At 52.0% G+C, this 24,779-nt stretch overlaps 5 protein-coding genes across 5 annotated transcripts; 4 read left to right on the forward strand and 1 right to left on the reverse strand.

The window, feature by feature from the left end:
- On the reverse strand, positions 1-1,197 carry T069G_08625 (mitochondrial carrier protein domain-containing protein; the record flags this gene model as incomplete). Its single annotated transcript, XM_056175835.1, has 4 exons — positions 1-53; positions 120-451; positions 505-924; positions 1,070-1,197. The coding sequence occupies 4 exons, from the start codon at positions 1,195-1,197 to the stop codon at positions 1-3; spliced, it is 933 nt and encodes a 310-aa protein (XP_056026784.1).
- Positions 1,198-3,308: 2,111 nt separating this feature from the next.
- T069G_08626 (uncharacterized protein) lies at positions 3,309-4,211 on the forward strand (the record flags this gene model as incomplete). The annotated part of the gene is made up of 1 exon (XM_056175836.1): positions 3,309-4,211. The coding sequence occupies one exon, from the start codon at positions 3,309-3,311 to the stop codon at positions 4,209-4,211; it is 903 nt and encodes a 300-aa protein (XP_056026785.1).
- Positions 4,212-5,493: 1,282 nt separating this feature from the next.
- T069G_08627 (uncharacterized protein) lies at positions 5,494-7,533 on the forward strand (the record flags this gene model as incomplete). The annotated part of the gene is made up of 2 exons (XM_056175837.1): positions 5,494-6,310; positions 6,446-7,533. 2 exons carry the CDS (start codon positions 5,494-5,496, stop codon positions 7,531-7,533), a joined length of 1,905 nt encoding a protein of 634 aa, XP_056026786.1.
- Positions 7,534-12,952: 5,419 nt separating this feature from the next.
- On the forward strand, positions 12,953-16,072 carry T069G_08628 (uncharacterized protein; the record flags this gene model as incomplete). The annotated part of the gene is made up of 1 exon (XM_056175838.1): positions 12,953-16,072. One exon carries the CDS (start codon positions 12,953-12,955, stop codon positions 16,070-16,072), a length of 3,120 nt encoding a protein of 1,039 aa, XP_056026787.1.
- Positions 16,073-19,477: 3,405 nt separating this feature from the next.
- On the forward strand, positions 19,478-21,673 carry T069G_08629 (ankyrin repeats (many copies) domain-containing protein; the record flags this gene model as incomplete). Its single annotated transcript, XM_056175839.1, has 2 exons — positions 19,478-19,566; positions 19,687-21,673. 2 exons carry the CDS (start codon positions 19,478-19,480, stop codon positions 21,671-21,673), a joined length of 2,076 nt encoding a protein of 691 aa, XP_056026788.1.
- Positions 21,674-24,779: the final 3,106 nt, after the last annotated feature.

A 24,779-nucleotide genomic window follows, 5' to 3' on the forward strand; every position in this document is an offset into this window, starting at 1 on the left:
TTATTTGGCGATCTCGACACCTCCAACAGCTCCCAGAGCCTTCTTGAGGTCACCTGTAAAAAAGCATTAGGAACTGTTCGTCGTTTTGAAAGAAAATTCGGTTTCAGTAAACCACTTACCATAGATGGCGAATTGACCGGCAGTCAGGGTGCCGACCATGAAGAGACGGGCACCAATACCAGTGTAGGAACCACGGAGGCCGAGCTCACGGCCAATCTTGATCAGACGGGTGGTGGTGCCCTCACCGGGGAGACCCTTGGTCTTGTTGATCTTGGAAAGCATGGTATCGGCGGGCTGAGAAACAAAGGCAGCGGCGAAACCGGCAATCAGACCAGAGCCCAGGTTGACAGTGGTCTGCATGCCGTCGGAGAGGCTCTCCTTGGGGAACTGGCGGAAGATGCCCTCAGAAACCTTCTCGAAGACGACGAACTTGGCCATGGTGTAAGGGATCCTGGAAGATGCGTAAGCGCTATTCAGTCAAACTCGTTCAATTCGGAGACTTACTGCTTGAAGAGGATGGGTCCGAAACCGGCGTAGAAGGCACCGACACCCTCGTTCTTGAGCATCTTGGAGAAACCACCGACAAGACCGTTGGCGTAAGTGGGCTCGGAGACGAGACGGATACGGGTGGCCTCAAGAGGGCAGAGGGCAATGTCGGCGAAGAACTCGGCGGCAGCGGACGAAGCCAGGTAGATGGCAGTTCGGTTGTTGGAGGCAGTCTCCTGGCCCAGTCCGTTGATGAACTGGGCCTTGAAGAACTCGTAACCACCGAACTTGAAGGCACCCTGCAGGAAGTAACCAGCAAAGGTAGGGCCAGCACCAGTCAGGAGAGCGCCAGCACCCTCATTCTGGATGACCTGGCGGAAACCACCGATCAGGCCACGGTTGTAGGTAACAGGGTCGAGCTGGATACGGGTCTTGACGCTGTATCGAAGAGAAAAGATTCGGTCAGCCAAGGCGGTTCGGTTTCACGTGCTAGAAGATGAGAAGAGAAGAGAAGAGGCCATCGCCAGGGAAAAGGCAATGATCTCAGCCTTCAGGAAGAGAAATTGAGGGAGTGGCAACATACACATCGACGGGGGTAAGACCACCGTGGGTGACGGAGCAGCAGACGGCACCAGCGAGGGCGAAACGAGAGTAGAGAGAGAATCCCTCGAGCTTCTTGGGCTCGGAGAGAGTAACCTGAGCAGCAGCCATTGTGACGAGAGTAGTTGAAGCAGCGAACAAACACTGAGTGGGGAGAAAAAAGAGAAGTCTGGTTAGGCCGAGGAATTCGACGTGGAGAGGTTTGAGGTTTTGTCTGGGGAGGGCGGTGATGAAAAGCGGCGGCTTTTTGTTTGAGGTCTTTTTTCCTGCTCCCTTCTTCCCGGGGACCGCGCTAGTCTAGGGGCATGAAAAAAAATTGTTGCAAGGGTGGGCTCGGGAACACTCGGGCAATTCGATTGGGCAGCTCAAGCGATTGGGTGCGGGTCAGATAAACGCTCAGGTGGCTGAGCTTAGCCACAGATTCACCGGCGGCTTCGAAATCGGTCGTTCCGAGATGCCGAGTTATGCAGAAGATGAGGCTGGTGATGGTTTTTATAGTATCTAGGCCAGGCCGCCATCTACGCAACCTCTTCATTTCTTCGTACGATCAGTCGTAGACATTGTAATTCTACACACACCTACGATGATGACTCTTACTCAGCCAGCCACTCTCAGAAACAGTTCACTGTCGGTGCGTTCTTTGCCGACCCGCACATCTTTGCTTGTGGCTGGTGTCTGGGTCTCCCGACGCGCTCGGAGCCATTCATCTGTCCAGCCTTGCCAACGTGGGGCATTTGATCGGCCCCGCCAATTGCAGCTGGAGGATATTAAGCATACAGATGGTGTATTGATGTAATGAAGTGCCGCCACAGAGCAGAACCTTTGAATCCGGCCGGCCACCCCGAGTTTTGCCGGTGTGCAAAGTATCCAAAACTCAAAATAGAGTGGAATACACTGCTTGTGAGGGAAACTTGCACATTTTCCATTGTCTCGAGTTGCCGTTCCGGTCATCAAATTGTGCAATGCCTTGCCGAGTCACCTGGGCCATGGCGGAGTTAAGATATCACTCATCCTACGTCCGACATCATGTGCACCGAATGATACCTCATCATTCAGGGACTCTCACGAGACATATGGTAACTTCGTATTGATATTACCTCTCTGAAGGAGTTACCAAACAATGATTGTCGCGTTTTGTTCCCCAGTGGAGAAGAGCATAGTGGCGCGCCACTTCCCCATGCCTAATCGAAGTGTTGCTTGTGAAGTGTCCTGGTGAGAAATATGATAAAACTTCTATTCAGAAGAAATTTACACCGGCACAATGCTCTCACCATGGCATGCGCAGAAAATGCAGATGAAACCCCAGTAATACAAATACAATTTGTGTCCTTTTCAAACATTTCTTCGATTTCATATATTTAATCGAGCAATGTCGTTCCCATTCTTGCGGTCGGTTTTGGCTACAGCACCTACCCTATTGTTCAAGCTAATTTTAGACCTGCACGTCATTGATCGGCAGAAAAATCTCCCGTAAACGCCGACCCATGGTAACGGGTCTTCGGTTAGTAAGCATAATTACATAATCATTGGCATGTGAACGACGAGCCATCTTGACACTGCGATGAACTGATGGAGGCAGAAAGGTAGGCAAAAAAGGAATATTTTATCAAATCCAAGGTGGTTCTGTGTAAAGGTAATAAGTGAAAAGTTCCAGCCGCTTTGATCTTTCGCAAGTGTTTGCGGAAGATAGTTGTGACTCCACCACACTTGGGACGGCGAGAGTAAGGGACGGCGAGAGTAAGGGACGGGATGTACTACAACTCGAACATCTTATCATGTACTTAACCGTAGATAGAAACCCGGGCTGTATCTCTCTTCAATAAGAAACAAGAATAGCAAGTTTGGTGGTGAGATTGCAGCCAACCTGCAAAAAAGAGGCACCTGGTGCAAGTGTCAGAAGTGTTAGAAGCGCCAGGTGATGAGGACAGTCGAACGTGCAGCTGTTGGCGGCCTTGCAGCCTTCTGCTAGGTTCTCCGGAATTCTATGAGTAAACGCGCGTTTGCATTTTCTACTCATTGTTCACTTTTCACTTTTCACTTTTCTCTTCGTTCCAACACCCTTTCTCTCACTCACGTTGATTCCCCTCATCCTCCTTCACCACAGCCATCTCGCAATAGTTGACACACATCTCCTCTCATTGACCAGGTCTCAACTCTCCATCTTCTGCAAGCAGATCAGAAGCAGTGAAAAGAATTTGACAGTTCGTCAGCTAGTCGACAGGATGTCTTCTCGAAAGTGGTGGGAAAATCCTATTGTCACCATCGACGCGCCTCGCGACTTGGACCCCGAACAAGAGCGCCTGGAGAACGAGGAATATGCCAAGCTGATGGTGGGCTATCTCCCTCCAAGCGCAAGAGACTATAAAGGCATCTCCAAAGAGCAACATGAAGCGCAATGTCAAGCGTTGGTCGCAAATGTTTTCCACATGATTGAGACCGATCCTGCGGACCATCAGGCCTGTTTCCGCAAGTGCGTTGACAAGTGCGTCACAACGGGCGTTTTACATGCACACAACTGGCTGCAATGGGGCGGATACAAGGAGTTGAGCGTCGAAATGCACCAACTTGCTCAAGCAACACGGCGAACTGGCCAGGTGCATATCCTCAACGCCCCGAGCGTGATAGCAGCCATCACTGTTATGAGCATACGCAACATGGAAGTGGTGGGCAACGATGACTTGACAGCATTGTTGATCAACCTCAAAACATTTCAATATGCACACTCGTCCGTGGAGTATTGGTCGGCAGATGCAGGTTTCGGCGGAATTATCCACACTACCGAACCATACGTGGGCCCCCGGTTGGAGGGAGGCTTGGTCATTGACCTGGATGCCGAGCCGGCAATCGGACAAGCTGTGACAGTCATCAACACGACCCCCGTACCAGTCGACATCTCCTTTCGGAACAATGCCCAGTTGATGTTGGAACTGCGGCAGTTTGAATTCCCGCACTCACGTCCCCACACCCCAAGTCCACCATATTTTGCGAGCGACACAAGGCTAAACGCGATCTTGGCTGATATGGAGGATCTTTGCAATCATGACTTGAGTCCCGCGGTGAAACGCAAGATACAGACGATCAGATACCAATTGACACTCTCCTTTCGACGCCGGTTCAACCAATAAGCAGACATAGAAGCCATCGGTCAAGACAAGGGAATTGGGCATGTCGAGGGACTCATCAATGACAATGAGTTATATCACTGGGGGCATACCCGTGAAGGCACTGAGACGGAGGATCACTAGCTTCTTGTGCGACTGGGAGACATGGAAGGATGGGAGACGGCAAATGGCAGACGATGGATGTCATCGTCGAGATACAAGTACCTTCTCTTCTGCCGGAGCCACTAGTTGTGTTGAATCATATACGGAGGGGTGGGGATTCGGGTTTCTTTCTTTTTTCTAGTGATTCAGTCATCTATTCGTTTGCCTCCTTCGGTCCGCCAACTTTTGGTCGGCGACTGATGGAGGACACGAGTTTCAGTTATGGGCATATGGTCGCCTCGCACAGTGAGTTTGCGCGTTGCATTACTCAGTCGGTTTACATATCGAAAAGTTTCGCTGGTTCGGTTTGGCTCTTTCTTCTTTTTCTTTCGGTATCGGAAATGGTTCATCTGGCAAAGGGAGGACGAGGCGCCTACGGGGATTTCTTCACGGATTCACGGTCGAGACATGGGCAACCCAACTCACGGGGAGATGATTAATGGACTAGGTCATTTGCGTTAGATAATCGGTAGATAGCTTAGGTAGTTTAGGTATAAATCGATTGTTTTATGCCGTCCTGGTCGTCGCCCAGCAAACTGAGCCAGCAACATGTCTGTAATGCACGCCATTCTCTGCATACACCAGAGCAGAAATGCGGAGATTTAAATAGATAAGAGTAAATAAACGATGTTAAGCTGGCCTACTGCTCCTTGAAGTTACTGATGAGCCTGTGACTTGTCACTTCATCTTTATTCTGCCTCTCCAAAGAGACTAGAATGATCAAGTTACATATTTACAAAATCCCATTTGTATTCTCTTCGCTATATGGACGGAATATCTTAACCAGATACGTAGTAGAGCATCCGGTCACATACGCATCCAACTTTGATGGCTTCGGCTCAAGGCTCTCCCGGTCGCCAGTTGGCAACCGCTTGACAGCTGCCACGACGCAACAGCTCTCTCTCTCTACGCATTATCGCTTCAGCTGCGGCTTGCCGCTTGTCAGGTGATATCATTCAGATTTTTTTCTTTGGCTATTGACAAGGAGACGCGTGCTACGCGCCAAATTTTCTCCATCTTCTTCACTCCATACGCGGGTTCTCGCGAAGCGTGTTTTCGGTTACCACCACCTCACGACCTGATATCTTCCTCAGGCCGACATACTTTGTCCCAACCTTTCTTCTTGTCAGTCACCATTGCCACTATGGCGTCTGACACTCTCGATGCCGTCGATGCCGGCGCTTCTGTCGCCGCCTCGGGAGACGAAGGAACTGCCACCGAGGAAGCTGCTGCGCCCAACGAAGCTCGTAGCCATCTCAAAAGAATGGCAGCCATATCTGTGTGGAATAGCGTTCTGCTACACGTCAATGAGACACTTTTGCCCGGTTTCGCTCGCCATCACATTGGGCGCTTGGCAAGAAGTGTCGCTTCAGGTCTTCGAGTGGAGGTTCAGACAGCTTGGGGCTCTCGCATTCCATCCACGATCATCCTCCGACTTCAAATTAGAAACGGGGACGATATAATCGACTTTGCAGTCATCAACTTGCCCATGGGCCAAACAAAGTTGCCGTTGACTACCGACTACCTCCACGCAACTGATGAGTCTCTGATGAAAGATACGTTTCCCGATCCAAGAATGGATCATTTTGGCGCAGCTCACTCACGATTTCGCAATCAAGATTTGGGATATTTCAAGACTATCGAGCCTACTGCGGAGATATCTTCTTTCATCAAGCACACTTCTACCACCATTGTGCGAGTCACTGCCGCAGTAGAAGCCCACGAATTCACCATCATGTATCCGTCGCACTTCTGGGATCACATCCACCGTCTACCAGCTTCATTGCAAAGAGTCGCCAAGAACATCAAATCTTTGTTTGATTCGATGAATCCAGAAGAGCAAGTCTCACTCCAAGTCACATTTCCATTCAGCCCAAACTGGGAAAAAGATTGGCACGTTTTCTTTACTGATGAGCGCAAAGTCAACGCCGAGATTCTCGACATCGCATCTCTCTGCAATGGTCACATCGAAGACCTAGATTACTCTAAAATGCTCTCGGGCCGTATAAGCTTTGCCGAACAAGTCGCATAGAAGCAACACTTGGCAGGCAAATGCGACAAGATAGTCTTTCAAGCACGTTTATTCCCCTTTCCAGGCTCAGAGTGGACTCCAAAGACTAATGATGAAGAAGAGTATGGCATGTTTGGTACACACCTTCCAACAGCTTACCTGATGGCCGTCAGTCTGAAAAACGTCAGAGACTTTTTGCCCGACACTGGAGCCAAAGTCAATGTATACCTTAGAGATATCGCACAAAATGGCTACACATTGCCGAAGCCGCAAACCAGTAAAGGCGAAACATACCTGATTGCGGATAGCATCACTTGCAGTCTTTTAAATACTGATTGGAAGGCGGACCAACAAATTGGTCACAAGTTTGGGTTTGACCACCCGGACAGGGCTGAACTTGTCACAGAGCTTTTTCCCAGTATGGCTGCCGTGGAGTTGGAGCCGTACCTCCCCATGCCAGACAAAGACGATCCGGAGCACCAAGAAGCTCGAAAAGTAGCTGCTTCTTTGCGGCTGCGTGACGACGAAGATCACATAGCGTGTTTTTGGCGCGTTCACAGTTGGCTTCGCCCGTTACTTTGTGTTGCGCCCAAAACTAGGTACCACGAGCCCTACTCAGGCCATCGCTTGGCTCTCCCGCCTGGTATTTCCGCGGACGTCGCTCTCTTCTATGTCGAGGTTCCAAGACAGCGAGATTGGCCTCGTGATTTGAAGAAGCCCCCTATGAGTGTTGACATTCCAGACATGTCTCCCCCAACTGACCTCCAATTGTTTCTAGCAAACGCGTTTGAGAATCAAGATGAGGTTGTTCGAGCCGAAATTCGTCATTCTTTCGACGCAGAGCTGTACGACGAAGAAGGTCTGACCTTGTCTCTTAAGGGAACTCTCGGCTTCAACCATGTGGCAGACGATTGGTTGAAGTCTATGGTGAAAGCTTCAGACCTGCCAAAGACTGACCGAGCCGATTTATCCCAGGGGCAGTCGGATAACGGTATGACCGTAGAGGATCAGACTGAGACTACAATGTACGAGGGAGAGGCATCCAATTTGACGGTGAGTTTCGCAAAGTCCTTATCGTCTAGACTTGCCGCCCAGGATTCGGTCACTCGTACTACTCAGCTTAAGCAAATGGCAGAAGTGGAAGCGAACTCACGAGAGGGAGTATGTGATTGACTACTCTTCTGACATTCGGCAAGTTTATTCAACATTCGATTGGGGGGGGGGGGGGGGGGTTAAAGGAATCCGAACAGTACACTCGGCGTCGACTTGCTGCCAAGTCTCACAAACCATCTGTACACGTCATCGCCACAAGCCAATATGGTCGGTCGTGTAATCTGTCCGGGAACAATGTTGGAACTCACGCGATGAGATTTGAGGCTAAGGAATATGGAAAAGTGTGTAATCTCCAGTTATTGTAGATAGAACTGAGGTGTGGTTGTCATCGGCTGATTTGAGCCACTGTAGCTGATAGAAACTTCACGATAGATGGGATGTCTAGGATTAGTGTGTTATCAAGCAGCTATTCAGAAGTCAGTCATAACGTGCAAAGAATTATTTTCTGCAGCTCGTATTTCGATGACACTCCGTGGAGCGCCAAACTGCAAACTTGGCCATGATCGTGATCATGGCAGACAAATAGTTTGCTCTAAAGCATCCTGACCTCACTATGATACAAGAAAGCCTAGAGTGGGATCGTCTATTGCATTCCAAAGCATCATACACACACGGCGGGCCCATTACGGCCCTCATCCAAGCTCGCTACCCGAGGAAATAGTCAATATTTGCCCGGTATCCCAAGGCTCGGCCTAGTAATAGCGTCATTCCTATCTTCTGGAGTGGAACATCGTCAATTTTTTCTGAGGCTAACGATCTGCCAAGTACGAGTATGAGCGTAAACTATTCCCACTTCTGAGGAGTTCGGCATCGGCAAATCTCCACGTAGACTTGACGATCGTTCATCGTATTTTCTCACATCTACATACTGTGGTTGGGTAGTATCCCCATTAAGAAAATTCCGGTGGCGAGGAGCTGAAAGTAACCCAGCTTCAATTTGGGCATTAAACAGCGTCCGTGCTCATCACCGCAAGTTGCCCAAGAGCGGGCAGGACAGCTAGCGGAACGGCGGCTCAGGAGGAATCTCGATTCCCTCGAGATGTCATTGGCCAATTTAACAGTGATGGTGATAAAAATAGCCTGGCCACTCTGTTGGGTGCAAACATTACGGTAGAGAGGGAGCTCACCGGTAAAGCTCGGTCCAACAACAAACAAATCGATCTAGAATCTATCTGCCGCGCCATCAATCCAACCAAAGATGGGATATGAGTAGGTAAGAACTAATCCACTCGTTATTGAAGTGATGGGTTTCTTTGTGTCGGTGCATATCTTGAAGTGAGGCTGCGCGCAGCTGGATCACTTGGGACAGCTGCCCAGCTAGCTGAGCTAGCATCATTCGACCTTGGAAAACTCAGATTGCAGAGACGGTCATCCTCCGGCCCCATTCGCCACCGTTCAATGCACAGACTTGGCCTGACGATCGGGCCACCAGAGGTGGACCAGGATGGATCCGATGAGAGAAACATTCGCGGAGTGGTACTCGTACATGGCAAGGAATGGTGCATCTCGACTGAATCGTCACCCCGCATGTGAGCTAGAAAATGTCATTCATGCATGCCTCTTGCTGGAACAAGGCCGTGGTATACAAAGTGTTAGAAGCTGGCGAGTTGGTGGTTGGCCGGGTCGATCATGCAAGAAGTCTTTGCAGCGTCCACAGGGGTCGTATAAGCTTAAGATGGCTGCTCCTATTTGACAGCTTCTCGCATGTGAGTTATAATACTGCCAGCATATACGAAGCCATGATGCTATTATTACACCTCAAGACTCCAGCTACCATGCGGTGATCCGCTCGTGTGTACAGACTGTACGGAGCCCGAGCACACAGCCAAGCGGCTTCTCCTGTCGATGGATACGGAATACGGAATGGCGGGGTCTTGTGCGGTGGATGGTGGACCCTCGCTGCAGGACTTGGAGATGCTGGTGAGGGCACAGCTTGTGTATCGATGCGGCCATGGTTAGCTCAGCTGCCCAGAGGCCGTTGCAGCGATGTGACTGGATGGTCAGGCTGCATGAAGCGGTTGGTGGCTGCAGTGCGTGTATAATGCGAGATGAAGTTGAGCAACCTCGTATTCACCAACACGAAAAAAAGAAAGTAAGGGAAAAAAAAATTAGAAGATTGGTGCAGCGTCATCAGCCAGTCAAAGCACTAATCAAACGCCCACAATGCCAACAACGAGAGCCACCACCAACAATCAGCCTTGGCAACCTCTGCATTTGACATGGAGACCGATTGCTGCATCGAACTTGTTTGTACTGGTACAGAGCCGTATGAACCACTTGTCGGCGTGCTTTGACTCTCCAGAGCGACAAAATGGCTCACTTGTTGAAACACTGCCGACGTCTCTTCTATGACGCTGTCAAGATCCACTGAGATGCAAATTCTCACTCAAGACTCCGTACGTGAGCCGAGGCCAGTCGCTGAGTTTTCGTGTGTGGATTGTGCGACTGTGCGAAGATTCTGACTCTGAAGATCGGCAGGGCGCAGGAAGATTGAACCTTGTAGGGATGAAATTGGTTGGATCGTAACGATCTCGCCAAGAAAAGATGGAAAAAAGAAAGAAATCAGACAGAAATCAGACAGAAATTATTACGGGGATGATGAGAGGATGAGAGCCGTTTGTACCTTGGTACATCATACAGGTGCGATGGTGCGTGGGCAGCCGAGGTAGATTGACCTCGGGTGTGCCTCTGTCGTTCCTGCCGTCCATCACAGCGAGCCGCGATCATCCCAGCCCAACCGCTCCAGCTGGATCGCAGCTTCCTGAGTGCGCAGCGGCACTTCGGGAAGGATCGATTGGCCACGGAGATACCTGCAAGTTCCAGCTCTTCCGAATCTCTGCACTCAAAGTATTCCCGCGCGGTCATTCTGCCATCATCATCGTCAATTCATCCATTTTTCAGCCAGCATGATCCCTCTTTTGACTCACTACATCACCCCTGTCACTGTCAAACAGATCAGCACAGCCCAGCAAGCAACACCCCTGCTAATTTGAGTGGTTAGGGCGGCCCGAATTGAAGTTACCACAGTACGCCCTAAGCCGCTGCAACAAACAGCCACACCTCACGGACGCACCACAGCCAACCATTTCGCGCGGGACGCTGCTTGACTGCAGTCTTTTGCGCCTTGGCAGCCTGCTCTGCATTTCCGGCGCCGTAACAACGGTGATATTAGTGTGAATACTGCGAATTACTGCTGGCAGTCACTGGTACGAACAGTGCGGAGTACATACACGCAAACAGAGCGCTTGCAACGGCACGGCGACCCGTCAACCCGGTGACGTGCCCGATTCAGAGCGGAGGGAGGGAGAGACGATCGGAAACAAGAATAGTAACAGCCAGTGACAAGACCATGGTGAGGACATGAGGAAACGGCCGTGTGTCTTTGCAGCAGGCTATCTTTCTAAATCGATGGGAATCGCTTTACTAGTACACACAGGATGCGGTGCTGCCTGAATGGATATCCAAAGAAGCAAAATGATGGCAGCACAGCCTTTCATTCTGCAAGCTCCCGGGTATTCTTGACGGCTAACCGATTCATCATGAGGAAGCCGTCGAAGTCTCAGCAAATCGCAGACGCACATCAATTCGCACCATATGCCAGTTACTATCATGCCTTCAAATAACGATCTGTGACGTAGTAGGCATTCACTTTGCCAATGTCTGTCTACGTTACAAAACCAATTGACGCCTTCGGCAAGACACACAGCGAAAGTGTCTCACCGAGCAGCTGAGATGGCGGGCGCTTAATTCCTCGTTATCGATCTTACACAGGAAGCTGTAGGTCTTGTCTCTCTATGCAGAGCATAAGCCTGACCGTCTTCATACAGCAGGTACAGTGGATTGCTATTACATAAGGCACCGAACCGCCGAACTGTGTAGAAACAGGGCATGGTATGATTTCTAATTTCGGATCACCGATACGAATCTCGCCAATGAGCCTGGACAGAGAGAGACTCAGGCGTGTCGCCTTGCTGATCATTTCCGGTGGCCTGCCAACTCTGAGCAGCTCTGGACAATACATGCCTTACATCGTGTTACATTGAGTCTGATATTGCCATATTGGCAAATGGTAACACGAGTACCGGTTGCTAATGATAGCACCTTTGCCAACGGCATACGAACGCCGTACCTCACTCATCATGCTGTGAGCATCCTGCCCCCATCCCAGCCACGACCCAATTCAGACTTTGTACAACATTTGGTCGCACTGGCATGGAGGGGGTGTCCGTGGGGTGGAAATTGTGGGACATGGGAGGGCCGGAAAAAAAGGAATAAGGAAAATACCTTGTGTCCCTTAATTGAGGTGCGAGTGTTGTTCAATTTCCAGGGAATTCTACGACGACTAATACGATGGAGTACTAGTACGGAGTACTCCTATTCATGACCAAGTATTATACCATACTGTGCTTGATGACAGAGCACAATGACCGCCTTTCTCCGTATTAGGTGAACAGGGGCCTTCGTCCTTTCAGAGATTGCGATGGATGGGTGCATGTTTCCAAAGACTCGCCGAGAACGAGGGGATGGGGTAGAGACGGGGCCAGACAACTAAACATCGCTGCCCAAAGCATGATCGAGATTGCGAGATGAGCAGAAACAAACAGCGAGAAGGAAAAGCGAGCGAATGGCGAGCGGTTGAGCAAGCGAAAGGACAAGCGACGGCGAGAGAGACGCCTTGTTGAGACAGAAGCAGGAAATGGTCAACAGGCGCAAAGGATTGGTCAAGGAACCACCACTGAGAGCATGAGAGACAGGTCGTCAACAGGTTGCGAGGCGCTGCCAGGCCCTCCCTGCACTTGCGTTGGCGGAAACACTGTTGCGCTAAGAGCCTAGTCAGGGGCGCACAGTGGAGAAGCACGCCTTCGCTCTCGTTGAAGGCTGACCTCTCGCCTTCGAGCCGTACAGTGCTGTATGTGCGAAGTACTGCCACCCCTGCCATGCACCTTTGGCACCAGCGGTTCCACCCTCGTGGCCTGCACGCGCCGCCTCCCAACATGGCACAGTACAGTATGCAGATGCTGCTCTGCTCTGCTTGTACCGGTACCGACGCATGTGCTGATGTGCCTGGCTGGTGGAGCTGCGTATCGGGTGGCGGCTGCGGCTGCACCTCAAAGGAGATGGATCCTGGACCTCCTCCTCTCAAATCATGCACAGCACGGGACATACGACCCAGCGTTTTCGGCTTCACCACCTGGACCACCCGTGCAGGGTTATTTTCGTATTCCGGGCTAGCACCATGGGCACCTTGGCCGAGCCAGTTTTTTTCGATTGTTTCCAATGGAAGTTGGAAGCCTGCAGAGATATAAGGCTGCCGTCCGTCCCCGAGGTCCCCAGATTCCGAACCCTTCTTCCTTCCTTATCCCAACACACTCTTTTGCTGGACGCACTTTCTTTCTTACGTCTTTTGACTGAGAGGTTCATTCGTTTATACCCTCAGCAAGACAGTTCCTAAGAAGTTTTTATTGTTATTGTGTTAATCATGAAGGGCGCCTTTGTTGTTGGCGCCATCGCCATTGGCGCGGCCAATGCTACGCATTACCCCGACTGCGAGCAGAACAACTGCTATCGCAACCTGATCGATGAACGCTTCAGCGCCGAAGCCACTGGCGCCTGCTTCAGCTGGCTCGCCGGCACCACTACAGCCAACGCGGCTATCCCCACAGACTACGCCAACTGCCCCGACTACGTCGCTTTCAGCTCTGCCTGCTCTTGCGTCACTTACACGGCCACACACACTGCCGGCGGCGCTGCTCCTACTTCCCAGCCTGCCTACCCTACTCCTCCGGCTGCCGGCTCTTCAAGCAACGCCTACCCCGTTCCCCCGGCCAGCACACCCACGAACGCTTACCCCGTTCCTCCCGCCAGCTCTTCGAACGCTTACCCCGTTCCCCCGGCTCAGACTACTCCCGTTGTCTACCCTACTCCTCCTTCTCAGCCTACTGGTGGCAAGCCCGGCAAGCCTGGCAAGCCTGGCAACGGTGGCGATGAGGACTGCGATGAGACCAAGACTCACCCCGGCAAGCCTCAGTCTACTCCCAGCTACCCCGGCGGCCCTGGTAACCCCGGCCACCCTGGAAAGCCTCAGACCTCTCCTGTCGTCTACCCTACTCCTCCTTCTCACCCTGGCGGTCCTGGCGGTCCCGGCAAGCCTCACTCCAGCAGCGAGGACTGCGATGAGACCAAGACTCACCCCGGCAAGCCTCACTCAACTCCCAGCTACCCCGGAAATCCTGGCCACCCTGGCCACCCCGGTCACTCCGAGACTGCTCCCGGATATCCTGTTCCTCCTGCTTCAACCTCCGGTGGCCAGCTTCCCGTCACCACCGGCCCTGCTGCTTCCGAGACTGTGATTGTTCCTACTGGCCCTGCCGGCACTGACACCGTTGTTGTTCCCACTGGCCCTGCCGGTACCGACACCGTTGTCGTTCCTACCGGACCTGCTGAGACCGAGACCTCTCCTGTCTACCCTACTCCTCCGGCTGAGACCTCTGGCGGTTCTTCTCCCGTCACCACCGGCCCTGCTGTCCCTACCGGCCCTGCCGGCACTGAGACTGCTCCTGCTGGTACCGAGACCGCCGTTGTCCCTACTGGCCCTGCCGGTACTGACACCGTTGTCGTTCCTACCGGACCTGCTGAGACCGAGACCTCTCCTGTCTACCCCACTCCTCCTGCTGAGACCTCTGGCGGCTCTTCTCCCGTTACCACTGGCCCTGCTGTCCCTACCGGCCCTGCCGGCACTGAGACTGCTCCTGCTGGCACCGAGACCACTGTTGTCCCTACTGGCCCTGCTGGTACCGAGACCGCTCCCGCTGGTACTGAGACCGCTCCTGCTGGCACCGAGACTGGTGTTGTTCCCACCGGCCCTGCTACTGAGACCATCCCCGTCTACCCCACTCCTCCGGCTGAGACCTCCGGCGGCTCTTCTCCTGTGACCACCGGCCCTGCTGGCACCACCGAGACTGCTGTTGTCCCTACCGGTCCCGCTGGCACTGAGACTGCTCCTGCCGGTACCGAGACTGCTCCCGCCGGCACTGAGACCGCCCCTGCTGGTACCGAGACCGCTCCCGCTGGCACTGAGACTGGCGTTGTTCCCACTGGCCCTGCTACTGAGACCATCCCCGTTTACCCTACTCCTCCCGCCGAGACCTCCGGTGGTCAGCTTCCCGTCACCACCGGCCCTGCTGGTACCGAGACTGGCGCTGTCCCTACTGGTACTGAGACTGCTCCCGCTGGCACCGAGACTGGTGTTGTTCCTACTGGCCCTGCCGGCACTGAGACCGCTCCCGCTGGTACTGAGACCGGTGTTGTCCCCACTGGCCCTGCCGAGACTGAGACTATCCCCGTCTACCCTACTCCTCCGGCTGAGACTTCCGGCGGTTCTTCTCCTGTCACCACCGGCCCTGCTGGTCCTGACACCACCGCTCCTCCCCAGTACAGCACCTCTACCATCTTCACCACCACGGTCCGCACCATCACTCAGTGCCCTCCTGAGGTCACCAACTGCCCCACTCGTCCTAAGACTGTGACCGATACCATTGCCATCTCCACCACCATCTGCCCTATCACTGCTGCCGAGGGAAAGACCTCTACCGCTCTTGTCTACCCTACCCCCCCTGCCAACTCTGGTTCCGGCTCTTCTCCTTCCGGCCCTGCTGGTGGTGCTCCTCCTGCTCAGAGCTCTGGATCTGGTTCTTCTCCTTCCGGCCCTGCTGGTGGTGCTCCTCCCGCTGGCTCTGGTTACCCCACTGGTCCTGCTGGCGGTGCTCCTCCTGCTCAGACCTCTGGTGGCTCTTCTCCCGTCACCACTGGCGCTCCTCAGTACAGCACCTCCACCATCTACACCACCACGGTCCGCACTATTACTCAGTGCCCTCCTGAGGTCACCAACTGCCCGACTCGCCCCAAGACTGTGACTGACACCATTGCCATCTCCACCACCATCTGCCCTGTCACCGCCACCGAGAAGACTCCCGGCCAGCCTGGTTACACTGCTCCTGGTGCCCCTGGTGCCCCCGGTAGCCCCGTCTACACTGCTCCTGGTGCCGAGCCTACCACCACCACCACCGCCACCTCCTACATCACCCAGACCTTCACCGTCACCCGATGCCCTCCTGGAACTCCCAACTGCCCCGTTGGCAGCGTCACCACCACGGTCTACCCCAACGGCCCCAACGGTCCTTCTGAGATCCCCACTCTTGTTTCTCAGACCGTGCCCGCCTACACTCCTCCTGCGGTCACCCCTGTTGCTCCCAGCGCTCCCGTTGTTCCCGTTGCTCCCAGCGCTCCCGCCAGCGTTCCTCCGGTTGTCATCGCTCCTCCTCCCGCGTCTTCTGCCGCTGCTGTCACCCCCGTGGTTCCTCCTTATGCTCCTCCTCCCGTTGGAACTGCTCCCGTTGTTCCTCCTCCCGTTGGAACCGCCCCGGCCGGATCCCCAGTCTACACTCCTCCGGCTAACCCCCCTGCTCCTGCCGGCACCAACCCTGCTGGTCCCCCAGCTGGTGGCAACCCCGGCTCAGGCATTCCCCCCGTCAACAGTGCTGGCCGTGTTGGTGGCAGCCTTTTCGCTGCTATCGCTGCCGCTGCAGTCTTCCTTTTGTAAATTGGATAAGCTAAAGTGTGTTTTTGGGTCTGGAACATGTACACTTGGGAATCATCCATGTCATGATCAGAAACGTGTAAATAGTATGATTTAGAGAAGGATTTTTTTATTTGCTTTATTCTTACATAGCCACACCAGATCCGGTAGATTTGGATACATGGACAAGGCTTCATATGGTAACGAAAACCATTTTTATTTCTTTATTCTATATTAGTTGAATGGCATGGCAGTCTAAAATTACCTGATGCCTCTCCCTCTTGTGACACGATGCTTGCTCTCTTGTGAGATGGGAATGTTTACGAATCCGAAGCTAGTGAAAAGATGACTGTACGGTAAACTTTTGCCTGCGGATGCATCGGATGGGAGATGCATTCTTACTGCCAGTATACCCGTCATAGTACGAATTAGTGCTGCAATCGAACTTATCGTCGATGCTAGTCAGGCACGGTAAGAAATGGCTCAGATCCAAAGTAACGTTGGGTGCGTACTAAGGGCCACTTAGTCAGATCTACAGCCGTATTTTCATGGTCAAAGTGGTGGTGTCTAAGACACGATGAAGATGCGGCTTAAGTGGGCAAGGTGGGAATAAGGCCCCCCCGGTCGGTTCCAAGTTTTTAAGACACAGCGGAAGAAAGAAGGATGAAGGAAGAAAAACGCCGCTGCGCGCCGGCTTCTTCGGCTTTACTGTTTGTGGTAAGGTTGTGGCGAGGGGGATGGGGCGGGTGGACGGCATTGGCCGAGAGGGGGATAGAGGGGATGGAGATGGAGATGGGGGTGATTTTTTGTGGTGTTTTTTTGGTGTTTATTTGTGTATACGAGGATGAGGGTGAGGGTGAGTACAGTATGAGTGAGAGTGGTTCTGTCTGTTTGTGAGATGAGATGAGGTGAGGAGATGATTGTACGAGTTTGTAGGACGGGGGATGCTTGTTTTGTGGTTGACAAGCAAGTAGGCTTACTGTATGCTTGAATGAGTGGATATTTTGTCTTTTGCGCAGCAGCTGGTTTGGCTTGTCTTGGCCGTGATGTGATGCATCTGCTGTCAGCACCGTACATGCGGTGTTTGTCGGATTGTAAGCCGATCCCGGTCCTTACATCTTTGTTCCTGACAAAGAAAAGATGCACTGTACAGCGTTGTAGAGTACTTTGGACACTGAGTCCAGGGATGATACTATGCCACGTATGCACAAGACTGTCATTTACATGGCACTTCTGCAGGTACCAGAAAATCCACGACACCCATCCAAGAGGGGATCCTCCGCCGGGATCTCTTTTGCCCACACTAGTGCTAGCTAAATTATCCAGGGGCGCGCCTGGGGCCCCGGCAGCTGTTTCAAGCAGATGCTTTTCCCCGTAGAGGCTTTTTTTGCGTTGTCGTCCTTGAGTCTGGCAGCGGGCGGGATGCCGGATGTGGCGCTCATTGGTGCGCTGGTTTCTTGCGAGGCGTTTCTTGGTGGCTTTAGCCTTTCGGGCCTGTCATGTTTTAATGTGACGACGATGCAAGTTCCTTTGTAGGCCTACGTAGTGCCTGTGAGAATGTCCACTCACTTTTTATGTGTTGCGATCGTCGATGCTTAGTGCGAGACTTTTGAGATTTTAGGCGGGAGGGTGAAATGGGTGGTGAGACGGCAGCGTATGCACGAGAGGTGTGCGATCATCGATCTGGGACAAATTCCGCGCGGCGCCGAGACACGAGATGTGTTGAGACTCCATGTGGGAGGCATGCCGAACTCCGCACACGGTATGAGCACAGTGTCTGTCCCTGTACATGAACCTGACTGAGCCTAGACCTGAACCCATGTGTGCGTTGCCCAGCCGAGCTGAATGGCTGTTTGATTGAATGACCTGTCGACCTTCTAGACGCAGTTCTTTGGCGACGCGAGCCATCTTCACCGCTCGCTTCTCGTCGCCGGCGCTCAAAGTAATCAACCTGCCCTGGCCGGCCGGTATACGAGTCATCGAGCGCTGGCCAAAAGGAAATCTCCTTTTCCCACAGCTTCTCCTTTTTCGTTTGTTGTGGAGCAGCAGCCAGGGCACCAGCACAGCCGACCTTTGCTGCGTTTGCCTTCCGCATTGGAGCGCTCGCGTGGTTTGTGATCCTTGCGGAGCCTGTGCAAGAACAGGAATTTGTACAGTACTCATACTTGGAAAATAGATTAAACTCGTATTGCACGGTATTCCCCCCCCTTTTTTCGCACCATGTCGCCCGGCGTTTTTGCTCTCTTGCTGGATGCATGTTAAAGTGGGCATTTGGGAAGTCTTGAAACCGGAGTGTTATGCAGGGGCAGAGGGAAGAATGCAGATGCCAGCAGTCTCACAGTTACAGTTACAGTATGAGTGCTTGTAGAGCGGCCTCCGGAGGCTTTCTGGCTGACCGGCTCCATCGCTGCAGTTGCCGGTCGCTTTCTGCGTTGGTTGCCTGCGAATGCCTGATTGTGTGTGTGGACGGTATGAGGCGCGCATACAAGGATGAACAAGCTTGTGGTGCTGCTTGTGCTGCGCATGCAAAGGGCGCCCGTTGCTTGTGCATAGAAAGGATCATGTTAGGTAATCTAGAGTTTGCTGCCTTGGAGCCTTGTTGACCGCATAATAACCGAAGTGCAACTGAGCCACTCGCTTTTTGTATGACGCTGAGTCTTGGCCGATGGTATGACTGATGCCGTAGAGCCTCAATATTCTTCCAATTGAGACAAATGGCTCTGACGTCTGGAGTTTATGCGTTGGCCGGGACGATGGCCTCGCAATGGGGGCGGAAGAAGTGAAGGGAGCAAGAGGCATCTTTAATCCTACGGCAGCTTGTCCTATCTCGCTCCGCCACAACGCCAGCCACACCCTCCCAAAGACCACTTCGATGATGGTTGTGAGGCGCAGGTTAGGCTGGCACAAGTATGGCACCAGGCTGGCCAATCACGTTGCGCCATGCCACCGTCTCCCATCGGGCATCACAAGAATGACCACGACAAACTGCAAGAAAAGGCATCGTGTCGCTCCAACAACAGTTCGCGGCCGACCGTGAGACCAGCAGATATGAGGGGAACGCTGCAAGCTTCTGCAGAGCTGCCTCCCTCGGGTCACTTGATAGCTTGCTCCGCCATCGATAGACCTTTGCTCAAATACTCCCACAGCCGACCAACATCATGATGCATCCAACACTTCTCTCTGACTTGTGGATGCGGGATTGCCGGGCCCGTTGCTTAGTCTGTGCTCTTGCTTCTTCTACTACTTTTGATTGAGAAAACGAAACTCGAGCTATCTCTTCTTCAGCTGGACAAACAACAGCTGCGAGGGACCATGAGTGGACGGCTAGTGCCTAGGTTGACTATACCAACGCAAGCGAACTCGCCCGGCAATCAGCCAATTAGTCCAAATGGTCGTCCCGCAACATGGTCCTCGTCTGCCCAGCGCAAGATGGCTAGGCTCTATGTGTTTACAACACTGTCGGTTGATAAGATTCGCGCCATCATCAACGGACAACAGCCTCCCGACAAGACTATCCAGTAAGCTCAGCCGAGTTCAAGGCAGCTATATGTAGCTACTATACCTACTATAGTATTGCTGTCGAATATCTTGTTTTCTTGAAATACGCTGTGCAGCCAGACTGCTAACGCAAACAACAGGCAGAGCTCCGCAAACAAGAGACTCCAGACGCTCTTTGACAAGGAGCCGCGATGGCTTCATCCCAAAGACGAAGACGATATGGGGCGGCGAATCACCGAGCTGGCCAACTCGCCAGTTCAACTCAGTGCTGCGTCAGAAGTGCACTTTCCCTCTGCTCACGAGGACCAAGGACACTCCCCGTTCTATGGTGGGAGCGATTACCATGAAAGCAGCGTGGGAGCGGGATCAAGGCCGTCGAGTGCGTCCCCAAGCGATGCATATTCGGACTCGATCCATGGTCGCGATATCTTCATGGAATCGCAAGCGTCCAAATCCTGCGTCCTCTTCGACATACCGGAGGAAAGCCCCAGCCAGAGCTGCGGATACCGGAGTAACTCTATGGGTGTTTGTTCAAGCGAGGGCCCGTTTGCCAAGTTCCTCCGCGCGACAACTTTCATGACTGAGTCAAGTGCCAACACCACGGGCACATTCAGGAAACACCTTACTGAATATTCAGAACCTTATGTCAAGGTAGTCAAGCGTCTCGTCAAGAGGTTCACTTCACCGGCAGCCGGCCTGGAGAGCATGTCTCAAGAACACAACATGCGTGTGGCTTGGAACGAAGACTGGATCGGCGGCCCTGAAGCAGCCACGGTGTTTAACATCGATGTTCCTTTACCGGGACACCTCCTGAATGTGGACTTTTCCGCCCGGTTCGGCCATATTCGCAGCATTGCGCCGACATGGGAGGACTGGTTAACCCAGTCTCAGGGAACTTTCCACTGGATGACACCTGAAGGACCATCGCCTGGTGCTCACATGTACATCTCTACGCAAACCAGCAGACATGATGCTCTGCTGCTGGATCGCCATCGGCACACCGTGCTGCATTTCCTGGCGGCTTACGCTCCCTTCCCGGTATTATACCAAGCTCTCGCAAGCGGTACCGTCAAGGACATTGTCAATTATCAGAATACTGCGGGGCAAACGTTCATGCATGTCCTCAGAGATGATGTATCTGTTGGTCCTGATCATATTGAAGAATTGATCAGAGTTGCACGGGCCTTGAACTTCAACATGCTTGCGCGAGACTGCTACGGCCGCTCTCCCTTACATGTTCTCACCATGCAGGGCAAGACGATACGCTTACATTCTTTGCACGATCTCGACCCTCGTGAGTATCTTCAACGCGATGCGCTCGGCTTTGTACCCATCGTTGAGAATCTCAGTCCTGTACGGCCCCACTTTGGTGATGGGCTGAGTTCAGATGTGTTGGGGCTACGTCATTACGCAATACTGCATCCAGCCCTCGACCCTACACTGAGTAACGATCCTGCGGTGTCGCAAGAGAGTCAGCTTGTGCAAAACATCAGGGTATCGATGGAGAATCGGTACCATGAGGATGAATTCGGCCACAATGGACTCCATTGCCTTGCCATGGCGACGTTAAGTTTGGGCAGCATCGCGGAGAAACACGGATTGGATAAGGGGACGGAGAGCTTCGGCCCACGCGAGAACCGAAAGGTGGTAGATTCGTCAGAGCAGATAATGGAACTTCGGCTTGATCTACTGAGGGCTTTGCTTGATGCTGGGCAAGATCCGAACCATAGGGACGTGTTCGGCAACACTCCTCTCATGGCATTCGCTGCGGCACTGCCTGAGGAGAATGAATACAAGCGTGGGCCTCTCATCTTGCAACTACTCATTGAGAGGGGAGCCGATGTCGAGGCACGCAACAAGAGAGGAGAGACGGCGCTGCACATTGCCGTGCGCTTCCACCGAAAGCTCGCGGTTAGAACCCTGGTCAAGGGGGGAGCCAACGTTGATGCCCGAAATTGCGAGTTCCAAAGCCTGCTCGAGGTTTGTGACGAGAAGATGCAGTCTGAGCCTCAAGCGTACTCGAAATACTTGGCATGCCGAGGTTGGTTGAGCGGCGCGGCTCATGCGGTGCAGTCTCCCACTTTTTGGCAGGAATGGGAGGTCAAAAACCGTGTGCTCGTTGAATGATGGTAGATATTCGAGCTTCTACCTTTTGGCGTTGGTGATCTTTTCGTTATTCCACTCCTTTCTTGTTTTCAAGTAATTTTCGTTTCTCTTGTTATCATTTTCGACTCTTTCTTTTTCGCCTGCTTCGATGACGGGTTGATTTGCGGGGCGATTTACATACGACACAGGGCTCGCGCCTTTGCATTGGAGGCTTTCTGTTTTCTTTTTTGGATGGAGTATCGGATGTGCAACGATAGAAGGGAGGACTTTTGGCCATAGACTCTTTGGATAGACTTTGCATGGAGAGAGCTTGAGGATTGATGGTGAAAATTGGCCAGACGGCGTTCATGATGTCGGCGGACAGGCCTAGTATAGGTACGTTATGAAGAATCTGGTGGAAAGTTTTACTTTCTCTTCTTCCTTGCTTTTCTCTCTCTCAACCTTTCACTTTGCTAACTACCTGTTTCTATCTGCAGAATTTTCTCAAAGAACGAAATACTCCGGCATAACTAAGGCCTCACATGCCACCTCTTGGTACCAATCTCTACCTAGCAATGTCGATTTTAGCTTCTTTATTAACTGCGTCGTTTGCGCCGAAATTTTGGGAAAGATATTGGATAATGGCTACACCATTTTATTTCCTCACGAGCGGCATGGCTTGCAGACTCGGCGAACATTCTCCAGTATCTTTTTTCCAGATCTTCTGCGCGGATGACGCAGTTTATAAAGAAGCTGGAATTAAAGCTAGGTTGACCTTGGTTCTGGGATGGCTGGGTGCTTTTTGTGATGCCTGATGAGTGAGAGCTGGGTACATGGGAAGGGTGTTCCCATATGTCTCTTTGGGGTTCTGATATCTAGTAGCTAGTCTAGGAAATAGACGTTGAATTGAAGAGTATCGCCTTTATAATATTTTACTCCCATCTTTTGGACTCGACCCACTACTGTCTGGAGTTGATGACTTTCTGGAGAAATATAGACAACCTTTGTCGTAGAGCCATTTAATAAGCCATACTACGGTGACAATGTTATCTTCATTGACGTTGGGGGCTAGCTGCCATGATGTCTTGTTATAATCTGATCATCGCATGTAAAAACTGGGCGAGATGCTCCAATTGCTAACTACCCCCGTGAGATCTTGGAGGTTTTGTCCTCTTGTCAGATGCGTAGTGCGTCTACATAGGTCAACGGTAAGTATAGATGAACCTGTTAGGTGTATTAGACGTATATGCAGATAACCAAAAACGTAAATAATTTTATCCTAGGTGGTCTCATGCAGTTTCTCATACTTGGCGATTTGTAGTCCCAAATATTTTGGTCACCACTTGATGGCTTACTCTGGGTGATGTTGAGTATGAAGCGAATAGGCAAGCTTAATTACATGTCGGATATGTGTGTATTGCTTATGCAGATGCATCATATGTGCATTTGTCATCGCCTTTGCGTCCACATGTAGGATAACTTTTGATGCTTGCGCGTCCTGAGTCTATGTCGCTACTACATGTATCCAGCAAAGACAGCTACGAGTGAGATACCATTGGGACATTATGTTTCCAGGGTCATTTTCGACAGACGAGTATCGTTCTTTGGGCGGAATTCCGATAGCGATTGCCGAGCGGCAACCGTTGGAGATGGCGGCTCATCCCTTGTTCGCCCACTTTTGTCCCGGCTCTCGCAATGAGCACAGATCAGCCATCAGCCACGCAAAAGGAATTATTTCCTTCCCAGTTAGGCAACGGTGGGCAGCGTGATTGGCTGGATGCTCTAGATCTGTGAGGCGTTTTGCTACGTAAAGATGGTGGAGTCCGTTTTCGATAGTCTGTTGGACTATTAGGTAGTTTATTTCTACCTCCTGCTTCGCGCGTCTGTGCGGAGTCGGGTTATGTCTTGGATGGCTTCTTAGGGGAGTATTTAGTAAAGAGAACTGTTTTTATCGAATAGTTTTCTGAGAGGCTGTCTGTGTGACTTAGTTTCGTTGGGGGCGAGTGAGCCTTGGCTGCTTTTGTAGCTTTGGGCCGATTGGCTTGGTCACCAACTAACTTCGTTCCCGAATTAGAACAATTGCTAACACGGGGATCTAAGCATTCCCCAGTAAGTATCTTTTCAATGTCATGACTTCATATCGCACGTTTAATAGGCATTCACCGGACCTGATGCTGCATATGGTAATTTAGGCGCGCCGAAGGAATGCGGCTCTGGATAGTTGACCGGAATGCAACTCAGCCTCCTCTCCAGCCAGCAAAGAGTCCATTTCTACCGGTCTCACGTAGCGTGAACCAAGTCTCAGGCTGGCACTCGGAGCGTTTGAGGTTAGTTACAATTACGAATCGCTTCATTGGCGAAACTAGGACCAAGCCACCCGTAGGAGCGCATTGCTTCTAGAAGGGTTGTCTCTGACGTTGCCAATGTCAGACCAACCGCCGAATCCTTCCTCAGGTACCCGCTTTCCTCGGTTTGGCATGCGCTTATAGGCAGTTCTGAAGGCTGACGATACGCCAAAACGCAGAGTGGTTGAACTTGGCGCTCCGGAAAGGGCCGCTTACACGTGTATGCCAATCGCAGGCCTTACTTTGCGTGGTAAACGAGGCTGAGACGGAGCCATTTGAAGCATCCGCAACGGGTAAAATCTACGCCTTACTAAATGATGTTACGTCTATAATTGCAGCTAGACGGATTGTGGTTGTGAGTGATGACCGCGTGTACACACAGCATTGGTTGAACTGAACTGAGAAGAAAGGCGGCCAACCAACCACATGGGCGCTAGCTTCACCGTGCATCGCTGGTATGACCAATGTCAGAAAGCAATAAAATTACAAATCGTCATTACAACAAGAGCCTCAAAAGAAGAAGCAAAAAAGAAATAAAACTTCAAAAAATGAAATCTCAATGCGTAATCTGGGAATCGAACCCAGGGCTCCCCGACGTTGCGGATGGCAACGGAGAATTTTACCACTAAACCAATTACGCTTGAACAATTGTTGAAGAGCGACGGTGAAATTTAGTTTTATGGAGTCTGTGGAGTCTGAATGAGATGAGTTCAGTGTAGAATGTTGTTTGTTCTCTACACGTAGGTACTTCACGTTGTCATTTAGAAGGCTGAGTATGTCAACTTCGCAAGTGATTCCGTCTT

This window comes from Trichoderma breve, chromosome 5 (genome assembly GCF_028502605.1).
Source record: "Trichoderma breve strain T069 chromosome 5, whole genome shotgun sequence".
Taxonomy (NCBI): domain Eukaryota; kingdom Fungi; phylum Ascomycota; class Sordariomycetes; order Hypocreales; family Hypocreaceae; genus Trichoderma; species Trichoderma breve.